Here is a 24581-nt window from a genome sequence, read left to right on the forward strand (position 1 = left end):
CTTGGTCCAAAAGTAACTTTGTGTCAAGTTTTATCAAATTATCTTGACTAAATCGATTCAGAATCGATTGGTATACTTTAAGATGGATATAGAACCAAAATCCCACTAATATGGTGTATAATATTAATAAGTTACTCATGTTTTGATAACATTTATAATTTTCTGGAATGAATTGTTTAAAAACCCCGTATTTTTTGTTATTTCCTATTTAATATTTTTTAATAAACATTCTTTAGGTGATCTGCACAAACTTTGTTAAGAATGGATTCTGATGATTCCCGACCTGGTTCTTCAGCATCAAACAGTTCATCACACTCCTCGCAGAATTCAAATAATTACAATGAAATAAAGCATGCCACTCCATCACATATTGTAGAAACAAGCCCAACAAGCAGTTCAAGAAGTAGACGATCGCGCCGTTCGGGATCCGTATATGAAGACTCACATAATTCACGCTCGAAATCCAAATCTGATTCAGATTCATCTTCAAATACTTCTCTTAGTGATGATGAAGACGATGAGACAAAATCATCTAACAATGTAAACCCCCCCAAAAAAATAAGTTTAGACTGTGCTGAGAGTGATAAGGTCATCGAGAATAAAATAAATGTATCAACCTCGCCTTCTTTAATCTCTCGTCATAGTTCAAGAGAGAGTAGTTTGTCATCTAATCATAGTAGAAGTAACAGTGCTGAATGTCACCAAGAAAATTCTGAGTTAAATATAACTCATGAAGATCTTAGTGACGTCAGTGATTTAGAAAGCGAAAAACGGAGCTCAGTTTATAATACGAAATTGTCAGTTGAAGAGGTTAATATAACTGATGGTTACGATTTCGGTGAAAAAGAAAATAATATTACTGATCTGCGCCAAAAACTGGAAAAAAAGAAATATCAACTGAATGTAAGTAAAGCAAAATTTATTTATTTTAAAAGCGAACTTTGGTTTTTAAAATATTTTAACACCATTTACTAGTTATATTTTGTTTTTTAAGTGAGTTGAGAGAAACAGAAAGGAAGAACTAAACAAAAATCATGACTAGTTATTATTTTTTTAATTTTATTCGTAAAAGTTAAACTGTAGCCTTTATTAACATTTGTGAAAAATAAATCGCAAATTACAGTTGTGAGTGTGGCCTAATATTGATAGCTAATATTAAATGACGTAAATTTAGAACTATGTATAACAATTATAGTTCCAAATTTTCTACAATAAACTTTAGTGTCACTATAAAAACTGTATCCGGATAAGCTTCGCACCACAAAAATCTTTTGTAATATATACAAAATTGTACGAAATATTTTAGTATAATAAAAAAATTTAATTTAATTGCTTTATTTATTTATTTATTTATTTATTTATTTATTTATTTATTTTTTTAATTTTATATCATTTTAGAAAAAAAAAAAATATTTTACATTTTTTTTAAATTTCATACATATGTTAGTTCATTTAAAAATTATTATTGTAAATTCTGAAAAAAAAAACAAATTGTTGTATGTTTAACAGATACTTCAAAGATTATTATTTTTTGTATTATTAAAATATTATTTCCATAAAGATTAGGTCGATTACATATTCATACTTCTACTTTAAAATAAATCAAAATATTTATTATCAATTGTTCGCATTCTTAACCTTATGAAATGAGGCAGCTAATTTCTTGTTAATTTAAAATTATTTTAGTTTATCTCGTTTAAAGTTAAAATAACAAACAAAATAATTTTATTTTGTAATATCAGAAATAATTCTTGTATATTACTAAATTATTTTTTACAAAAAAAAATCGTTACTTTCATTTTATTTTACATCTCTCAACGAAATTATTTTTGTAAAAATAACTAAATAATATTTATCAAAAATGGGTATGTACACGAAATTTTCGTATATATTACGAAAAAGTTATTTATCCATTTTCGTAATGTTAAGCATACCAGCAAAAAAGACGTGCAAAAGATGTAGTAAATGCATAGGTTCATATTTAGGTAAAACATGCATGATTTAAACATTAGCCTGTCATTGCCAAGCATGGGTTCGTATTTGAAAAAAAAAACTCGTCAATTAAATGAGTGCTTATAACCAATGAACCGATTATTATTATATATTATGCAAATTTTCATTGGTGCACCATATTTATTATAAAATACATTAATGAAAGTATTATGAATTTTTACCCAGCAAAAAAAAATTTTGCATTGGTGCAAAGTGAATTTAAGTTTCATGACTTCTTTAATAACAATGCCAATACAACTCATTCTAAATGTCTTCATAAATTCTACCTATTCCGCACTTTAAAAATGTCTTAAAAACTTCAAAAAGAAATTCAGATTGTTAACTTAATTAAAAGAGATTTATGTAGCATTAGACATAATTTTTATTATTAATTTTATTTTTCATATTTTTTCTATATTTATTGTAATATTTTCCTTAAAAATATTTAAAGTATCTTCAGAAAATACATATTAAACAAATAGCTTAAATCAATGAAACAACATTTTATCGTGAAAAAATTAGCGAAAATTTAGAATTAAAAATTATATATGACAACAAAATAGAACATTTATAACTTATTAAAATTTATTCTTTTTAACATATTTTAAAATCAGTTAGACATTCAACCAACTTGGTATTTTCTTTTCTTATTAAGCAAGAAGTTAAAATGGACTTAGTAATATTAAGTCTTTATATTACTAATTTTAACAAATATTAATCTCAAAAATCTAATAAAATTAATGTTATTTTAATAATTATTGTATGAAATGCACGTTTCATTTGAATCCTATGAGAATACCAAATTATAGTGAATATTACAATTCCTATAACAGAGTTTCATGCCTTCACTTATGACAAATTTATTAGAATTTCGGCATGTTTTTAAAACGTATTGTGCGTATTCTAGCACAAAGGAAATCATGAAGTTATTCCTTCCTATTAAATAACATTTTTTTGCCGGAATGGATTATTTTTACTGTACATTCGTGCCTATATGAAAGAAATTTGTCTATATTACTAACTGTAAGTTACTGGTTCAGAACGAACTATATTAAATCGCTTAAATCAATTTGGCCTCTATACGATGCTCTTTATAACATGGCACTGTGCTATTGGCAATCACGAAAGGAGAATGGGTTTTGTATATAACAATTACTGTAGGAGTTGTAATAATGAGGAGGAAGATCAAACAATACCTCACCTTCTATGCTATTACCCACCAAATGGACTCCTACTATTTTAAATTCCGGGATTCGAGATTTTTAAATAAATCCTTGAATACCGATATCGAGATCCCAAAATTTTCGGGCTTTCTAAATCCCGAAAAATATTAAAAAAAAAACTCAAAAAATCTTAATAATTTACCGACATTATGAATAGACTTAGTAGGTGTTTACTTTCCAATAAGCATTTTGTGAAAACAAAAAAAAAAAAAAAATAATTCAAAGTACTTAAAATAAAAATATTTCCATCCCAGATACTGAATAATGGAATAAAAACCATTTTTGAGGTTCTAATACCGTTTAATTATTCCAAGAGGCCTTATGGGATTCTCTTTCCGATATTTTTTATTTAGCTTTTGTTGCGTCAATAATTTTTCGTTTTAATTTCAATGCTTTACGATTGTATGTATTCTGCATACGAGGTTCAAATCGAAATGCAGAATACCAAAGTTGCCAAACGGAGAAAATTTCGATTCGAATTGAAATGCACACTGAAAAAAAATTCATGCCTAATATATACGAAAAATGTCGTACATTGTACGAATCGTTCGTTGTTTCGCACCACGAAATTCTTTCGTAATATATACGAAATTGTACGAAATATTTTAGTATAATGCAAAATATTCTTGAAAAAATTAATTTACATAAATTAAAAAAAGGGAATTTTGTGAAAATAATATTATACTTTTTCTTAAATTTTATAAAAATGTTGTAGTTTTATTTAATCATAATATAATTAATATCATTATGTTTAATTTCGCAAAAATTAAAGAAAAAAATATTATGAAAGGTTTTCGTACTTTCGTAAAAATGGAAAAGGGTTTTATTAAATAATATTTCGTATTATACACGAAATAGAATAGGGGTGAATATAAATACTAATAGTAACCAATTAAGTTTGACAGTCTACACATATAATTTTTTATTGAGAAAAAAAATAATAATATTTTTTGTGCATTATACATAGGAAAAAAGTACAACACCTCCTAAAGAAGACGAACAAATAAGTACAAAAGCCAATGCTGAAGAATCGTTCGAGGATTTGGTTAAAGCTCATGATGAAGACGCTTTAGATTTTGAAGCCGAAGAAGGTGAATGTCATGAAGCTAGCAAGAATGAAGCAAAAGAAGAATCTGAAAATGGAAATTATAAAAATGAGGAAAAAATAAATATATCAAAAAAGGATGAAAAAGAAGAAGATGAGTTAGAAGAGGGAGAAGTTTCAGATGAGGATGAGAAACGACCAGAGGAAACAGAACCCAAACCAGTATGTAGATTTTACACCCGTGGACAATGTACTTGGGGTATGAGTTGTCGTTTTCTTCATCCTGGGGTAACTGATAAGGGGAATTATACCATGTTCGACTTAGTTCGACCTGTTCCACTGCCACCTAGTGGAAGTAATGCAGGAAATCGTGGAACTAATTATTCTCTACATACTTCAGATTTCCACGATTATCGTAATGAACGTCCTGCAGTACATCATCGAAGTTCCTCTCTACATCATAATACTGGTGTCTATCCACCGAATCATGAAACTCGCAAAGTATCCTTAGATGGGCCAGTTGTTGTTGAAAGTGCCTGGGAAAGAGGTCTACGAACTGCAAAGGAAATGATGAGAAAAGCCAATAAGCGAAAGGAGCAAGATATGGATTTTGAAGATAAAAAAATGAATTTAACGCTATCGCCAGATGAGTTAGAGAAAGATCCATACTATTTAAAAGAAAGATTATCTCCTTCCGAAGTAAGTTTTTTATTATTGGTTATTTATTTTAAATTCTTATTTCATTTTAATTATGCTCTTAAAGAATGCTCGACATTCTTTATATGTTGAATCAGCAACAGATGTTTATAATAGCGGTGATCGTTATGGGCGAGGACCACCTTTGACACATTATGATGAAGTTGATCCATATGGTCGATCTACTCGATATAGAGAGCTCCCTCCTCATCGCATGCCACAGTATGAAGATGAGAGACGCATTCGTCCTGCTCGGGAAGTGATTGTACAAAGAGTAGAGCCTATAGGCCGTAGTGATGACTGGAATGATCCTTGGATGCGTTCAAAATCACCAAATGGACGAGGGGGATCTCGTGATCATGGAGATAAAAGGCGTCGAGAGCGTCGTAGTTACAGCAGTAATTCGTCTTATACAAGTTCAAGTAGTTCACAATCTGACTCCAGTTCCGACTCCAGTCGATCCCTTAGTCCACTTGACCGCCATAGACGTCGTTATAATAGCAGTTCACACAAAACATCACCTTCAATAACACGTAGATCCGGTGGACGAAATATACCATCACTTACTCCCCCACCAAGAAAACCAAGGGGATCCCCAAGTAAGTTTTCTAACGTTTTATTAATAAAATGAACATCACGCTTTTAATTACGTTTGATTTTATTACGCATTGATTATATTGGTCTATCCTTGATGTCTTGGCAATTTCAGTATTTTATATTTTTATGTTTTTGAATTGTATTTATTTGTATTTATCAAAAACCACACGCACAAATTTAATTTTCTAAAATCGATTCAAAAGTATTTTTGTCATCGAATTTTAAATTTGTGTCTTTGATGAATTTAGGTTAGAATTAAGTTCAGTTATTATACAATTCGACAACTAGATTTAAAAGTTGAGCGCGATTTGTAGTGAAAAATTTTCCTTCTTAATTTTAAGTGGTCTTTTTAGACACGCTAGGGCCATTTTAATATTTGCAAAAATATTAAAAATGTTATACTCTTAAATCATGACTTATTAAAGGCCAACAGATCTCACAATTTATTAGTAGACCAATCAAGTCATAATTTCTACCATGGGAAATGCCGCTGTTTACAGAATGAGGAAACGGGACACTATTCGAAGTGTATTATTTTGAACGTTTTGTAAACCTTGCACTTAGGCATCACAGAAGAAAGAGGTCCATACTGGGGCAGCATAATTGAGAAGAGAGCCACAAATAGCCTTTATATCGCTACAATCGTCTTTATCCACAGGCAAGAATTGCCAGCTACAACTTTAAGGACCTTATTTCTGTTTCGAACCGTTTGGTTGATGTAGTTTGCGTGCCCTTCAAAGTCAAGGAGGCTTTCAAAGACAACCACCAATATTTTCAGATTTACGTCCCTCGACAGAGATGTTTAGCGCCGTCGTTCTTTGATCCAAGAGGTTAGGTTAGGTAAGCAGGCTGTCCCTTGCTGTTCGCATTAGGGGCACACTTGTGTCCATGTTGTGATCCATTTGTGATACCTGAAAAGAAAAAGAATGGAATGTTTCGCCATCACGTTTAGAGTCATGATGTTTGAAAGAGACTTCCGTTCCAGTACGTGCAATATAGAAGCCACCGCCATCTCTCGATTTAGAGCCATCGGTGAAGACCTGATACGAACCGTCACGGAGGATAGATTCCATCTCTAAGTTAGGCCACTGTACTAAGTCTAATCGTTGAGTTGAGGGCACCCTCCTGAGCCATTAGATCAACAGGTAACCAATTCATCATGGAGAGTGAAAGTGGGTAACTTGTATTTCCTGGTGAAAAGAACAAGTTCCTTTTTGGCTGGATTAACACTTAGTCCACTATTTGTACTCCAAGTACTGAGTGATCTAAGACAGATTCCATTCTGTGCGATATAGTGTCCAGATTCTTTCTAGATACATCGACAGACACGTCGTCCGCATACGCAATGACCCCGAATCCCTTGGACCTAAGTTCCATGAGAAGGGGATTCAGTGAAAGGTTCCATAGTAATGGAGACAGAACTCCACCTTGTGTTCCGCGACTAGCCTCTTTCGTGACAGTTGCTGCTCCCATTTCCGAGACGATGACCCTTTTAGTCAATAGTCTCTTTATGAAAGCTTGGATAGGCTGGTTTATTCCCAGGCCATGTAGAGCCGATATTATCGACTCAGGGTGTACATTATTAAAAGCCCCCTCAATATCGAGGAAGGCAACAAGTGTGTACTCCCCCTGCTCTAGAGTCTTTTCTATGTGACCCACTAGCGAGTCTCAACGAATTTACCTTTCATATAGGAATGTTGGGACGCTGATAAGAGGTCAGGATTGATATTCATTCTCAGATGTATATCAATGATACTTTCCAGTGTTTTGAGAAGAAAGGAGCACAGACTAATTGGTCTGAAGTCCTTTGGCTTCGTGTAAGAGGTCTTTCCTCCCTTCGGGATGAAGACCATTTTGCACTTGGTCCAGGGTTCTGGTATATAAAACCATTTGAGGCAGGCAGTATATAACCGAATTAGCCAAGGCATTAGATGGACAACATTGTGTTGCAAATACACAGGTATAATACCATCAGGACCCGGTGATTTAAATGGGTCAAAACTGTTTATAGCCCAGTTGATCCTATCTTCATTTATGGATATTCTGGTATCAGCTGGGAGATTTGAGAGCAGCATGTCAATTCCGTTTTCAGGAGATTAACAATGCAGAAAATGCGTAGCCATTAAAACTTCCAAGGTTTCCTGGCTGCTGGTCGTCCAGTTTCCGCATGGTTTCTGAATGAAACTCGGACTGGAGGAGTTGACGATAAGACTTTGCGAAGTCGACTGGTCTCGGAGGATCTCTCCAAGATTTGCGCTTTGCATTTCTTATCAGATTTTTGAATCTATTTACAGAGGTCTTATTAGAAATCCAGTCTCCTGTTTTCTTTGCCTCGTTAAATAGCCGTCGCGATTCTCTTCGAGATTTCGCAATATCCGGAGACCACCATGGAGGTTTGCCTCTGTTCACATGCCAGTAAAGTAGCGTGTTCGAAAGCGAGATTTATCGTTTCCACCGCATTTTCTATGTCCGATATATTCTCAATAATCGGTACATTTTGGAGCGAACGTGAGATTAAAGCAGATTGCTGTTCCCAGTCTGTTCTTCTCCTGTTTCTAAAGGGTCTTGTGACCCCTACATTTGCTGCGATTGTAAAGTCAATATATTGATGGTCAGAGAAAGAGCAGTCGTTCGAGACGCGCCATCCCCTGATCCAATCATTGTGCATAGTACTAACTAGCATGATATCAAGAACTTCCCTTCTGTTTGAAACAATAAAGGTCGGTTCGGGTCCTGTATTTAGAATATCAAGGTTATTGCATAGAATGAATTTAAATAATGACTCACCACTAGTGTGGTGGGTATTTGCATCAGCCCCCATAATGATCGGCATTCCCTTCGAGCCATCTCAATAGATCTGCGGACCAAGTTGTTCGGTGGTTGGTCGCTGTGGTCGTGAGCCATATACGCGAATATTATCAATATAGCACCTACACTGGTCTCTCATGTGGCTACTAAGGAGTGAGATCGAAAAATTCTTAACACACGTTTTGCATTACATTTTTCAACCAAAGTATTATTTGATTTTTTTTGATCAAGTTACCTTTGAAAAACATGTCAGTTATTATGTGTAATGTCAAAAAGCAGCTCGGTTAGCTCAGTGCTCGGACTAAGTATTTGGTACGAAAAGTTAAAGCTAATGCAGGTTTAAAAACATACAAGGCTCAAAAAGTTCCTGACAGGAACGCTGCTAAAAATTTAGAGGCCAAAAACAGAGCACGGAAATTGAAGTCAAGTTTTATAAAAAAATATTCTTGCTGCATAATGGATGACGAAACGTATGTTCTGGCAGATTTTTCGCAACTTCCAGGTCAAAAGTTTTATGTTGCTGATGCTCGAGGGAATGTTGAAGAAAAGTTTAGGACCCAAAAGCAGACAAAATTTCCCAGAAAGTTCTTGGTATGGCAAGCAATATGCAGTTGCGGCAAAAGAAGCCAATCATTTGTTACAACGGGCTCTATAAATACCGAAATTTACATCAAGGTGTAAACATTGGCTGCTTCCATTCATAAGACTTCATAATGTGTCCACTTATTTTTGGCCTGACTTGGCATCCTGTCACCACAATAATGTGGTATTTGTACCAAAGAGAGGCAAATCCTCCAAACTGCCCGGAGCTAAGGCCAGTGGAGAGATATTGGGCTCTTGTTAAAAGAGAATTGAAGAGTACAAAAAAGGTGTCCAAAAGTGTGGTAGATTTTAAACGGAGATGGACTACATGTTCGAGCAAAGTGACAGAAAGCACTATAAAAACGTTAATGGAAGGGTTTCCAAAAAGGGTTCAAAATTTCATCACTAGTGATTAAAACTATAAAAATATTTTTTTTTTTGTAAATTGTAATAATAATTTGAATCAAATAAAAAAAAAAAATAAAGCTGTAAGTTTAGTGGTTTCTTTTTTATAAACATATATGTATGTTAAGAATTTTTCGATCTCACTCCTTACGGTGTCTTCATCACTGAAATCAGAGAGGATGAAGATGTTAAGACTGCTTTTAGCTACTATACAGGATCTAATTTTACCAGATCTTCTTTGATATAGTAGCTTATAGTTTTTCGAGCCCAGTCCGTTTACCCTTTCTTGGTGGATTCAGGGTTCCTGGACTAAGGCGAACTCCTCCCCGCTAACGCCCATACGGAGGAGCAGAGCAGCCGAGGCTGCTTTGGAGTAGTGGAGATTAATTTGAGTTACTCTCACCATCTCCTTTTGTGCCAATGTGCAACACTGTGACGTGGGCGTCCTCCTTGTCTGAGGCAAGGAAGTCGTCCTCGTCAACTGACAATTCCACTCCGTCAAAGAAGCTCTTAACCAACCGAGAGGTTGATTTAGTGGTGCTTTGACTAAGTGAGACATCAGTCCGTCACATGACATCCAAGAGGTAAAAAGTGGTACTGAGGATTTAGAAGCAGTTAACATAAGTTTGCGTTCCTGAAAAATGTCTGTAATGGTGGCCAAGTGTTGAGTGATTTTGGCGCTTATGTGATGTTGCGCTGACACGGTGGTTGCTGATTAAGGCTATCTGAAAGGTTATCTGAATTAAAGCAGTTGTAGTGCTATGCAGTTCCCTGAATCCATGCTGGTAATTGGCGAGCGGGAAATGCTCTTTCAGGTTTAGTAGTAGTGATTCTAAAATCTTGCTTCGGTTAGATATTCCAGACCTACCTAGGATTGTGTTGCACATTTTTGGCATCTGTATGCAGCAAAATGTTTAACGCAATAGCAGCGAGGTGTTGATTTCTATTGTTCCAAGATAGGCTTTTGATAGTAGAACATATCGATTTAGAGCAGCCAAGCGCAGAAAGACAAACTATGAAAAAAATTTATAACAAGTAAAATGGTAAATTTTACAGATATAACATATTCAAAGAAGAGTAAAATGTTTAATTCTTCACTAAGATTTAATTCTTTAATAAAAAATGTTTAAAAAAATTATTATAAGTTTTTATGTATTTTTATTCTTATGCATTACTAAAATGTTTTTGGTTTTGCAATTATTCTCTTGATTGCAAATGTTTTTTTTTACAAATTTTGTTTGCAATTTCTGAAACAAAGCAACATCAACCTGCTTTGTTGAATGCTGTCAAGCAACTAAAGATAATTTTTACGATCATGCTATCAGTTTTATTTACGATCGGTTTGTGTACGTGTGAATTGCCGAAAATCTTCGTAATTAGAACAATATAAACACGCAACGCTGATTTCGAGTCAATTAAGCAAGCAATGGTTTAGATTGTCTAACCATTTGTTGCGGCGACGTTCGTTGGCAATATAATCAAATTGTGCAGTCAACAGCTCAATATGCTCGTGCTGCTTGAGATGGAAATTTTGGTCATCTATTCTTCTTGCGGGGATAAAGAGTCTTACCGCTTAAAGGACTAAATATTGCTTCACTCCTTCTGGCACATGTGGGAATCATCTATGCAGTTCGTAAAGCCGTGTTAGTCGGCTTTGTTGTAATTTACGAACTCCAGATAAGCGCTCGACGAAGTCGCTAGGCTTCTCTAAAGTGACCAAGACTGGTATGTCATCGGAATTTAGTGCTGTTTGAGCTTGTCAGGAAGTGACATACAGACAACAGAAATATTCGGGGAGCTTGAATAACAGGGAGTTATTCTTGTAGAGAAGTCAATTGGCAAAACATTCCATATAAAAAATAATCACGTTAAGACTGCTGCCAAGCCCATTTTTTAGTAACTTTTTGATTTTTTTTTAAATGTATATACACTAGCGCTCACTTGAATAGGTTCACTGTTTGGATTACATTCAAATTAGTTTTTTGCAAAAACTAATGGACTAATTAGTAATATTAAAATTTTAAATAATAACATGATGTCTTAGGTATGACTAGTGAGACAAAAATTAGCGCAATACCTAATAGCGTATTTTTAATATTTTTTTTCTAACATACTAGGTTTTTTTCCTATTTTTTTTTTTTTTTTTTTTTTTTTTTTTTTTTGATCGCTTGATTAGGTTCAATCAGAATAAAATCAGTTTACTGCAGGCAGTGAGTAAAATCCATTTATATTCTAGTGTCTGTGAATATAGACTACATATTTTTTAACAAATAGGTTGCGGTAAGGCATTAACTAAAGAATAAAATCACAAAATTTAAGCGTTTTTGGAAACTGTCCAAAATCACAGGAATTTGGCAAATAATTAAGCAAATTCAGAATGTTATTTTTATTTTTTTTATTTATTTATTCAAAAACAATGGCCGTAAACCGATAGGGCCTAATTGGCTAGTCTACAATTAAATATACTTATAATACAAAAATATAATTGGTACATTATTTAATAGAAAAATATAACATATATTTATATTTCTTTTAATTATAATTATAATTTTCTTATTTTTAATAGTTAGACTTGAAGTTTTGCACACACTGATTAGGATTCTATAAATTGGTGAAAATAAAGATAATATTATTAGCCTAAAAATGGCAGTAAAACATAATAGGAGCGAAATGCAATAAGGTTATGTAAAAGATTTTTTGCAACAAATGAGTTATACCAATTAAATATTTTATAAAAACTTAAGGGAAATGGCTGTACAATATACATTTACATAGTGGAATATCATTAAAGATAGGCTCGGGGTTAGTTATGAATTCGACAAAAAAATATTTTTAAATGCATATAATGAATGTGAAAATTTACGTTCCTGGTAAGGAATAACAGTATTCCATAAGCGCGCTATGTTAACTCGAAATGATCTTGTCATAAATAATGAAACATGTGCTGGACATATTAAAGAATGTGTTCTATTTGAAATAGCAAAGTTAAATTTATTCTGCAAATAGTCAGGTTTACCATATTTTATAGTTTATGTTATTCGCAGTTGTATAAGAAAACAATTTGAATATTAAGAAAGCATAAATGGAACTACATATAGAGTCAAAACAAAAGCGGATAGAAGAAATTTCATAAAATTTACCTCCAAGTCAAGTGATTCTTATCAAAAATTAGAGAAAAAGTGGATGTTACAGCAAGCCAAGCTACACTAAAACGTATTGTAGGAAGGGCCAAGGTTTTAGAAATATTAAAAAATTAATAAAAGCTACTCCAATTGTTAGTCGTAAAGAGAAATGCTCTTCAGTTTGCACGTGAACACATGGTTATAAAAAGCTTTATCAAGCTTTTGGAAACCGGATATCTTTGAAACATTGCCGTGAATATTTCAAAAATATAATGCCGCGATCCATATCGCCAGGGCTGTAAAAGGGTGGATTTGAAGCCAGAATTTAAAAATTTTGGAGTGGCCTTCATAATCTTCTCACCTATATATTATTGAATAGGTTTCGGATATTCTTCTTCGTAATGTGTATAGGTCGGGAAGACAGTATGACATAAAAGAAGCCTAAATTGAAGGAACTAAAAAGGCTTTCACCGAAATTTCCTTGCCATTACTTAAGAATCTTTATAACTCTTTATCATCTCGAATTTTCGGAGTTATATCAAGTAACGGCGGATATGTTCCTTAGTAAATATTTTCTAAAAATGTTTATAAAATAAAAATGCTTCATGAAAAATGCAATTTGTTGTTTTTTTTGTCAAATAAAAGACGACGAATCTATTCAAATGAGCCAAAAAAAATATTGCCCAAAAACGTAGTAAATTAAAAAAATATTAAAATTCAGTTATTAAGTATTGCACTAATGTTTGTCTATCTAGTGATATATTGATTAAAATTTTAATATAACCAATTAGTCCATTATTTTTTGCAAAATATTAATTTGAATGTAAACAAAACCTATTTAAGTAAGCGGGAGTGTATATTCGTAAATATTTCAATAGAACGAACATTAACAACAAATGTATACTTTTATTAAAATTTAAAATAATATAAAAATTTAGCTTTTTACAAAAAAAATATAATCATTGGATTTAAATCTGAAAATGAACAGATTTTTTTTAATCTATGACCACTGATTGGCTTAGTTAACTGTTTTTAATCCCTACACCTCTTTAGTGGGAAGGGTATTATGCGTTTGTGCTGATGTTTGTAACACCCAAAAATATTGGTCCTAGACCCACCTTAAGGTATATCAATCGGCTCAGAATCACTTTTTGAGGACGAACGCTATTGTATTTCGCATAGCCTTCATACAACCGTATCCCCCGAATCGGGCCTTAAGGCTCATAATTACGTTAAATGTTCTATTATGTCAACAAAAACGTGCAAAACTTAGCTTTATAGAACGATAGATGATACAACTGATTTTTATTGTGATCGAGCCTCATTTGACCCATACAAACTCCCCTTCAGAAAATGTCTTGAAAAGCAAAATTCACTTATGATTTTTAATAAAACGTTTAAAATCTACATAAATAACTTTGAAGTAGACGTAAATTCCTCTACCAAAATATATAAGGATAGGACCATATTTAACCTTACTCTCCTATGTGCTCTATTGTATAAAATTTATTTTTATGTCAATAATATGTAAAAATATTCCACAATATGGTTAAAAAACAAATTAAATGCTTTATTTTTAAAAATTATCCACTTTTTTTGACATGGCCCCCATATAAGGTTCGCTTAAGAAAATGACTAACGTTCATAACAGGCTTAAAAATACTGGTATTTTTATGAAATTTAAAACGAAATTTTGATCACCTTGAATCATAATATGATCATGTATAACAATATGATTAATACAAAAATATCATGATGTGAGTTTTAACCACAACCATGTATTTTCTTTGCGTGCTCTTACAGAGAATTATATCATTGTCAACTTATCGTTTGAAAACTAAAATAAAGGTATTTAGATATATTGCATTTCACAAAAATAGTTTGTTATTAGAAATTTATCACTCTTTGGGATTCGGAATTAGTTGATAATTGACCCAATTGCTAATTAAAGATCCTTTTCATTTATGAAAAAAGTTCGTGTTCAGCGAACTCGGCCGAACCCGAACTTTATAATTTACCGAAGTTCGGGTTCGTCACCGAACGAAATTTTGAGTTTGGTAGGACTCTAGTGTCATATAGTCGGCAATGTCCGACTATGTATATGAAAGCGGTATACAAAACGAAGGGGTCGATATGCCCTCTTGCAAGCGAGGAACCTAACTTGGCAGAGAGTCCGCGATGGTATTACCAGGAATTTGTTGATGTCCTTGAATCCAATACAGTCATATTGTGGAATGTTTCGCCATCTCGTTAAGGGAGCTTGAATGATACTTCCGTTCCCGAATGTGCTATGTAAAAGCCACCGCCTACACCGCGGTTTGATTTTGAGCCATCGGTGAAAACCTTATTCAATCCTTATGGAGGATTGTTTCCATCACATTTGGATCGTGTTGGATATTCACTGAAGAGCTTCTACCAAAAAAGGTTTGGCGATGCAATAGTCGATATTGTCAGGAATTTCTTCTACACCATTTCAAGTTTAAATTGAGAAAAACTTATAAAACAAACTTATATTGTGAAGAAACAAAATGAATTTCAGAAATCCAATTTAATATTGAGACATACCGAAATTAATATTGAGATAATACATATTGAAATTGAAAAAATACAAAATGATATTAAGAAAACCTAATTTTGTATTGAAATTTATAATATTTTAAATCCATATCCTATTTAAATATTTTATAAAAAAAATATTTTCATACAAATTTTAAATTTCTCATTATCATTTATTAATTTCTCAATTTTACTTGGTAATTTCTTAATATAATGTTGGGATTCTGAAATTCAATTTGCTTTTTCTCGATATGACTTTACATTTCTTAATTTTATTTTATTTCTCAATATTAGTTTCGATTTCTCCATTTCAAATGGAGTTTTCTCAATATTAATTTAAATTTCTGAACTTTAATTTGAATTTTTAAATTGAAATTCTCAATATGAGTTTGTATATTCTCAATTTTAACTTAAAGTGGTGTAGACAATTAAGAATGGTAGAGTGACCTGACTGAATCATATGCCACCAATTGTATTAAGTCTAATGGCCGCGTTTAGGGCAACCTCTTGGGCCATTAGATCAATAGGTTGCCATCCCATCATGACAAAGAGAGCCTTTGATGGGGTGGTGCGAAGGGCCCCTGTTATCAACAGAACTGATGTACGAAGGATTCCCTCAAAACTTTTACGGTGTGAGTCCTTTTGTACAGACTTCCACCATACAAGTGCACCATACAAAAGTATGGGCTTGACTACCATGTCGAAGGGCATTTGGTATTTTTATGGTTTATGCCCCATGATTTGCCAATTGCTCTCTTACACGAGTATAAGGCCGCAGCTACTTTTGACACTCTAGATTGAGTGTTCAAATGCCATGATAGTTTTGAATCTAAGATTACTCCCAGATATTTAGCACTATCAGAAAATTTCAATTATATCCCATTATGTCGTGGGAGAGTGAAGGTGGGTATCTTGTATTTCTTAGTGAAGAGAACAAGTTCCGTTTTCGATGGATTGACACCAAAACCATTGACGTTGCTCCACGTGCTGAGTGTCTTGAGTGCAATCTCCATTCTTTGCGATAAAGTATCCAGATATTTGCCAGATACTACTACAGACACATCATCTGCATACGCTAATACCCATAGATCTAAGATCCATAAGACGTGGGTTCAACGCTAGGTTCCATAGAAGTGGAGATAGAACTCCACCTTGTGGTGTACCGCGATTGGCCACGTTTCGGAATGCTGCTCCCATTTCGGAGATAATGATCCGTTGAGTCAGTAATCTCTTGATGAATGCTGTTATTGGTTGGTTAATGCCCAGACCAGTTAGAGCCATAGTTATCGACCTAGGGTGAACATTGATGAAAGCCCCTTGATGTCCAAGAATACAACAAGAGTATATTTTCCACTCAGATTTTTTTCAACAGATTTTCCCTTCATGTAGGCATGTTGAGATGCTGATAGATGGTCAGGATTAATATACATTCTGAGATGCAGATCAATTATCCTTTCCAGGGTTTTAAGAAGAAAGGAGGATAGACTGACTGGTCTAAAGTCCTTTGGCTTCGTGTGAGAGGTCTTTCCTCCTTTCGGTATGAAGACCACTGTGCACTTGGTCCAGGGTTCGGGTATATAAGACCATTTTTATTTTTATGTATTATACCGTCAGGACCCGGTGATTTGTAGGGGTCAAAACTGTTTATCGCCCAGTTGATTTTATCTTCATTTATGGATATTCCTGTGTCAGCTGGGAGATCTGTAAACTACATGTCAGTCCTGTTTTCAAGAGATTGACAGCCTGTAAAGTGAGTGGCCATTAAAACTTCTAAGGTTTCTTGGCTACTGGTCGCCCACGTGATTTCTGAATGAAACTTTGGACAGGAGGAGTAGATGATAAGATTTTGCGCAGACGGCTGGTCTCAGAAGAACCTTCCTTGGCGGCGGCGGAGCGCCGTTGTAGGAAGGCTGCTGTTACGTGCCTGGCGGTCTTACTATTCGCCGTAGTGACTTTGAAATCTTGTTCGTGGTTCCCTCGTGCATAACCGGCACTGGGGTTGCTACCTTAGCTTTGGTGGCCTTGGTAGTCCCCGAAACAGGGGTTTTTATCGGCATTTTGCCAATACGGATCTGAGCTGCTTTTGAGGTACTTGGGGTGACATCCAGGGGTACCTCGCTGCCTCTTTTTCTGCATCCTGCTTTGGAGCCAGATGCTGGTATTATCTTGCGACTGCAGGATCCGTAAATCTGCAGCCGCTTTTGTTTTGGGTTTGGCGCCGGTAGCATTCAGACTAGCCCGACCCGGTGTCTCCGCCGGACTAACCTGGGTGGCAGTAGCACTCGAAAAAAATTTCAGTATTCATTAAATTTTACTGATTGCTGCAAGAAATTGCATTAAATTTAATGGTTACTGCAAAAAAATGCAGTATTTTACTGATCTAATAATTTACTGAAAATTCTATTTTCAACATATTTTTGAATATTAGATTAGTGAGATTAATTTTACCTTTTGGGATTGTAAATCTTTTCAAAAGACAAGAACTTAGCTATGTATAAATTTATATAAGAAGTCAAATATTATATAATTTTGTCGGGCAATAAAAACTTATTAGAATTATTTATTATATTTTATATTAGATTATTAATAGAAATATAGTAAAAGAGATCAATATGATAATAGTTGTATGAGAATTTAAGTTAAATATAATATTTTTTTTTTACTAATAATGCATTTTGGTTGACAATTTTACTGATTACTGAAAAAAATGTCAGTATTCAGTAAGATTTGCATTACCAGTATTTTTTACTATTTACTGAAATTTTTTTCAGTATTCAGTAAAATTTTACTGAATTTTTTTTTCAGTAAACATTAAAAATTTACTGAATACTGAAAGAGTTTTCAGTAACCAGTAAAGATATACTGAATACTGAAATTTTTTCAGTAACCAGTAAAAATTTACTGATTACTGAAATGTGTAATGCAGTAAAATTATACTGTAGTGTGCCCATGTATGCTAGAGAGGACTTGTCCTCTTTACTTAGCGACTCAGCTGGCTTGCCAGCTAAGCGCGCTAGAATTTTCGCGGCGGAGCGCCGTTGTAGGAAGGCCCTTCTTGCTGGTGTTACATGCCTGAGGATCTTACTATTCGCCGTAGTCATGGAGTTAAGGGAACTAACGATCCCGAACGGACTGTATTATCAAGAGATACACATCCGAAGGATGAGTAGAGATCTTATGAGAAGTACTTGGACTGGTAGCCGCCCCATCGGGGAGAAACAGACACTTCCAGTCGTAGGAGGGGTAGTTCTTACTATGTGCTCGTCATGAGCCCCTCTGGCATGGGTAGCCCTACCAGTACGGCCTGGATGGGTCATCACACATAAGCCTTCGCGTCAAGATGACTACCCGTTGCGGAATTAATGGTTTTCTAACGGCAAATTCCTACCGAGAATTGGGACCCAATTATAGTTTTCATTTGTATTCAAAGGCTGCCTTCTCAGACAGTGACTCTTTGGGAACAGACCGTTAAGGATAAAACTGACTTATCTTTATGGAAAGATTTGTATATGTTTTTGATAGAGCGAACTCAAACTCTGGACTGCATTCGCGACCTTACGAGTTCAGGTACTGACAAAAAAGGGACCGAACGGAAAGTAAATGCTCATGTTTCTAATACAAGTTTTTTGAATGCTTGTATTATATGTCACAAACCGGGTCATTTATTACGTTTTTGCCGTCGGTTTAAAAAATGTCAGTTTCTGAAAGGTACAATACAGTGAAGAAACACCTTTGCTTTGTAAATTGTTTCGCGCCTACCCATGAGGTTAAAGACTATAAGAGCAAACATAGTTGTTCCATTTGTAAGAAAATACTTCGAAGAAATATTGTGTTATTCGAATAGGATATCCATTGGACAGATGTTTTGTTTTGGAAACTTCGGCTTTTGTTTTACCTTCTATATCAGGTACTTTAGTTGTCCTTCGGATATAAAAGGTGAATTAGCCAACATAAGATTATCGGATAGAAAATTTTATAAAAGTAGGGCAGTAGATTTGTTATTAAGCTAATTTATACCCACGTATAAAGTTGGGTGAGGTTCGGTAGAACATAGTTGGGAGTTTAATGGCTCAGAGGACAGTATTTGGAGCGATCGATATTTCGCCTAAAAATTCTATCAGCGTTTATATCACTTTTGTCAGCTATACGGAGGAAACTTAAATGAAAATCTTTTGAAGTTCTGGAAGCAAGAAGAGCCACCCAAGCAAAGGAACTTGTCCTATCGGAACTTCTGAAAGGAGATGTGAGGAAATATATAGGAACACCTTAGTGGTAGGATTCGAAAGGAATTTATATAGTTTCACTACCCTTTAAACCCGATTTTCCTCAGGAAATTAATTTTGGAAATTCGAAAACAGGTGTTCTGAAGCAGTTGGTCAAAATTGAAACGTCTTTTATGCGTAAACCAGATGTGAGGAGAGTATCTGGAACTGGATCATATGAGGCCAATAAAAGCTGTAGATCTGGCCGTTACACGCTCGTGCTATTTACCTTATCTTCCTGTATTGAAACCTCAGAGTAAAACTACTAAGCTTAGGGTTAAGTTTAATACTTCAAATAGGACAATGGTCATAGCTTGAATGACTGTTTGTTTGTAGGGCCCACATTGCAGGCAGATCTGGTCATTTTAATATTGAGATGGCGATTATTTAAATTTTTATTTAATTGTGATATTTCGAAAATGTATAGACAAATTCGAGTACAATCATCTCATACACCATTCCAGCGAATTCCTTAAAGAAGTTCTGCTGAAGAAGATATACTAGAATACGAACTGCAGACAGTTATCTTTGGTCTAAGTTTTGCCTCATATTTAGCAATTAGAACGTTGCTACAATTGGCAGATGATTGCGAGCAGAACTTTTAAGGGAAGGATTGTATGTCGATGATGTATTGACTGGAGCTCATGACGTTCCTGCATTGTTAGCTAGAGACCAATTGATCACGGCTTTGTCGTTTGTTGGGTTCGAATTAAGAAAATAGACTTCGAATGATAAGTCAATCTTGAAAGGTTTACCAACTGATCATTTACAGATCACAACAGACTCAACAATAGTATTGGCATGGTTAGGAAAGCCCCCTTGTACATGGACCACGTTTGTTGCCAATAGAGTCGAATCCAGGAAACCACTGGTAGTCATAACTGGTTTCACGGTCGTTCGGAAGATAATCCTGCCGACTTAAGTAGTAGAGGAGTAAATCCTCTTAGTTTGTCTCGAAGCGAATTGTGGTGTTATGGTCCACCGTGCCTAAGTCAGGATAAATCCAAATGGGAATCACGTAGCTTGAATGATATGAATATTGATCTGGAAGTTCGAAATGAATGTAACTTTCTTTACACAATATCAAGACGTGTAGGAAAGGTTGTCATCGCTTACTAGAGCATTAGCCGTTATAGCCTACATAATAAGATTTTTCAATCCATTCCTCGATGAAAAGAAAGTGATGGGATTCAATGGTAGATTAGTCCAATCACCTTCATTATCTTATAGGGAGCAATACCCCATTATTCTACCTTACGGGTGTCGGCTAGCGAAACTTAAAGCAGAATTAGTTCATCAGCTGACGATTCATGGAGGAAACGAGTTAATGCTAAGAATATACCAATGTGAATATTGGTCCCTCTATTGCGAACTTTGATACGTACAGTAGTTTATCATTGCAAACGCTGTATGATTGATCGAAAACGTTCATGCGGTCAAATTATGGCGGCGCTCCTTCAGGATATCGATAGACCATTTACAACCACTTGGGTTGATTTTGTAGGTCCGTTCGATGTAAAAACCTTTACAGGTAGATCGTGTCGAATAACAAAGGGATATGTATGTGTTTTCGTTTGTTTTTCGACCAAAACCATACATTTGGAAGCAACTTCGGAGCTAACCACAGATGCTTTTTTAGCCACTTTTGATCGGTTCATTTCACGAAGAGGTTGTCCTCAAACAATATTTTCTGATAACGGAACTTTTAAACGGATTTTTAAAATTTTGAAGACTTTTCTGAAGGAATGTCACGTTAGAATGTGTTCTTCGATTGGTTATGAGAATTTGACTTGGAAGTTTATTCCAACCGGCGCACCTCATATGGGAGGCCTATGGAAAATGATTTTGAGAAATGAACAATTACCTTACCTGATACTGCATAGAATATATGTAGATTAGTGAACGTTTACAACGGTACTGATGGTCGACGTTCGGACGTCGAACGGAACTCTTAATAGACCAATAACTAAACCTGTTGTTTTACCAAATTAATACCTACCATTTTATGTCAATTTCTTCCATGACCTATGCAGGCCGTACTGGTAGGCCTCTTTTGACAATCTTTTGACAATACAGTCCGTTCGGGATCTTTAGATCCCTTAACTCCACGACGGTCCGTTTAAATCCACCAACGTCTGTTCCCACATTGGGCGGCTTGGTGGTCTGCGAACACATCATATGCACAATTATATACTAGGCAGCAAGTATAAAATGCACACCGTTTCAAAGTCCAATGTCCGACAAGAAAACGTGCCCCGCGTATCCGGTAAGGGGCCTAACAATCTCCGGAAACCCTACCCCCAAGGCGAAGGCGACAGGCTGTGGTGAGTCGAGTGCTACTGCCACCCAGGTTAGTCCGGCGGAGACACCGGCTCGGGCTAGTCTGAATGCTACCGGCGCCAAACCCAAAACAAAAGCGGCTGCGGATTTAAGGATCCTGCAGTCGCAAGACAATACCAGTATCTGGCTCCAAAGCAGGATGCAGAAAAATAAGCAGCGAGGTACCCATGGATGTCACCCCAAATACCTCAATAGCAGCTCAGGCCCGTATTGGAAAAATTCTCCGCCGCCGCCAAGGAAGGTTCTTCTGAGACCAGCCGTCTGCGCAAAATTTTATCATCTACTCCTCCTGTCCCAAGTTTCATTTAGAAATCATGTGGCAGTTGGACGACCACTCACTTTCCAGGCTGTCAATCTCTGGAAAACAGGACTGACATGTAGTTTACAGATCTCCCAGCTGACACAGGAATATCCATAAATGAAGATAAAATCAACTGGGCGATAAACAGTTTTGACCCCTACAAATCATTGGGTACTGACGGTACAATACCTGCGGATTTGCAATACAATGCTGTCCAAAATGGTTTATATACCCGAACCTTGGACCAAGTGCACAGTGGTCTTCATACCGAAAGGAGGAAAGACCTCTCACACGAAGCCAAAGGACTTTAGACCAGTCAGTCTATCCTCCTTTCTTCTCAAAACCCTGGAAAGGATAATTGATCTGCATCTCAGAATGTATATCAATCCTGACCATCTATCAGCAACTCAACATGACTACATGAAGGAAAGAATTATCGGCAAGAGATTTTAAATCAAAATAGTTTTATGTCGAATTGCATTGCGGTATTCGTATTTTTCGCGTCATTTTCTGGGGCGGAATTTTTATGGGGTGGTGTTATTATGGACTGATCCTCATAAAAATTGATAGAGAGATTTCGGTTCCTATAGAAGATATAGAGATATTAGCTTACACGAAACTAGTTTATGTCGAATTTCATAAATCTACTAGTATTTTTAAGCCAGTACTGAGCCTTAAAATCATTTTCTGAAGGGGCCTTATATGGGGGTAGCATCAATTATATTGTAGAACGATCTTGGTTCCTACAGGTCATGTTTATATCGAATTTCATCGTTTTACTCGTTTTTTTTAGCCCAGTAATTAATTTTTTGATGGGGACATTATATGGGGGTAGGTCAATTAAGGCTCGATCCACATAAAATTAAGTTAAGAGTTTTTGGCTAGCAAGGAACTTAATTAAGTCAAATTTTATTACTATACTTATTTTTAAGCCAGTAATGGGCCTCAAAGTATTTTTCTGATAGGGTCAATTAAGGCCTGTTCTACATAAAATTTGGTAAAGAGATTTTGGCTTGTGAAAAACTATCTTCTGTGAAATTTCATCGCTATACTCGTTTTTAAGACAGTATTTTTATGGAGGGGACCTAATATGGGGGGTAGAGTCAATTATAGACCGATCTACATAAAATTTGGTGAAAAGGTTTTGGTTCCTAAAATTTCTTCGCTATATTCGTATTTTTACGCCCATAATTAACGTTAAAGTCGTTTTCTGAAGGCTACCTTATATGGGGGGTAGGGTCAATTATGGACCGATCCAAATAAAATTTGGTAAATTTTGACTTGTATAAATCTTACTTCTGTGTAATTTCATTGCTATAATCCTTTTTATAAGCCAGTAATGAGCAATAAAGAAATTTTATGGGGGACTTATTATGGGGGATAGGGTCAACTATGGACCGATGAAATTTGGTAGAGAGATATTGCCTAATATAAAACTTATTTCTGGAAAACTTACTTCTGTGAAATTTCATCGCTGTAAACCAATAATGAGTGTTAAAATAATTTTATGAAGGGGACCTAATATGAGGTGTAGGGTCAATTATAGACCGATCCACATAAAATTTCATAAAGAGCTTTTTGGCTAGTAAGACACTTACTTATGTCAAATTTAATCGCTATACTCGTTTGTTTAAGCCAGTAATGAGCGTTAAAGTCATTATCTGAAGGGGAGATTATATGGACCGATCCAAATAAAATTTAGTAGAGAGGTTTTGGCTAGTATAAAACTTACCTCTGTTAAATTTCATCGCTATAGTCGTATTTTTAAGCCAGTAATGATGGGGACCTTAAATGGGGGGTAGGGTCAATTATGGGCCGATCCACATAAAATTTCATAGAGAGGTTTTGGCAAGTAAGAAACTTACTTATGTCAAATTTCATCGATATACTTGTATTTTTAAGCGAGTAATGAGCGTTAAAGTCATTTTAGCCAGTAATCAGCTATTTAGTCATTTTCTAAAGGGGACCTCATATGGGGGGTAGGGCCAATTATGGTCCTATGTCCGCCATAATGCAGAATTATTTTGCAGAAAACTGACCTGTGCGAAATTTTGTGGTATTTGCTTCATAAACAACGAATTTGTGAATATTTGAATCTATTTATACAATATTCCGCGGTGTACATTTGTATGGGGGCTATGTGAAATCGTTGACCGATTTTACCCATTTTCAATACCAAACATTTCTGATCAATAAAATATATTTTGGGAAAATTTAATCTCAATATCTCTTATTTGTGGACGCTATCGTGCCAACAACAGACAGTCGGGCGGACATAGCTAGATCGTCTTAGAATCTTACAAGGTCTCAGAATATATATACTTTATGGGGTCTTAGAGCAATATTTCGATGTATTACACACGGAATGACAAAATCAATATACCCCCATCTTATTTGATGGTGGGTATAAAAATCACTTAGTGCTACTTTTGAAGTGGTGATGAATGTTATTTTTTTTTTTTTTTGAAGTACTTCGTTTTATTTTTGCTGAGACATAAACTCCAATGACACACTTATGTTAAAATCATGCATGTTTTACCTAAATCGAACCACTTCGTCATCACTCGCACCTCTGATTTAACAACATCTTTGTCATTTAACATTTTACTGGGTTATTATTTTTCATTTTTAAAGCGAAAAACTTTTAGCGTC

The 24581-nt window shown here is 34.9% G+C and overlaps 1 protein-coding gene across 3 annotated transcripts in view; it reads left to right on the plus strand.

The window, feature by feature from the left end:
• The window catches only part of LOC111684475 (zinc finger CCCH domain-containing protein 18), a 37913-nt gene extending 32311 nt beyond the window's left edge, over nucleotides 1–5602 (plus strand). For all 3 annotated transcript variants that reach the window (XM_046947603.1, XM_023446649.2, XM_023446651.2), the window contains 3 exons: nucleotides 237–903; nucleotides 4183–4959; nucleotides 5024–5602. In XM_046947603.1, the coding sequence (XP_046803559.1) occupies nucleotides 262–903; nucleotides 4183–4959; nucleotides 5024–5587 (1983 nt within the window). In that variant the 5' untranslated portion in view covers nucleotides 237–261 and the 3' untranslated portion in view covers nucleotides 5588–5602. The remainder of the gene's footprint in view (nucleotides 1–236; nucleotides 904–4182; nucleotides 4960–5023) is intronic.
• The last annotated feature ends 18979 nt before the right edge of the window (nucleotides 5603–24581 follow it).

This window comes from Lucilia cuprina, chromosome 3, assembly GCF_022045245.1.
Source record: "Lucilia cuprina isolate Lc7/37 chromosome 3, ASM2204524v1, whole genome shotgun sequence".
In the NCBI taxonomy this organism is placed as follows: Eukaryota; Metazoa; Arthropoda; class Insecta; order Diptera; family Calliphoridae; genus Lucilia; species Lucilia cuprina.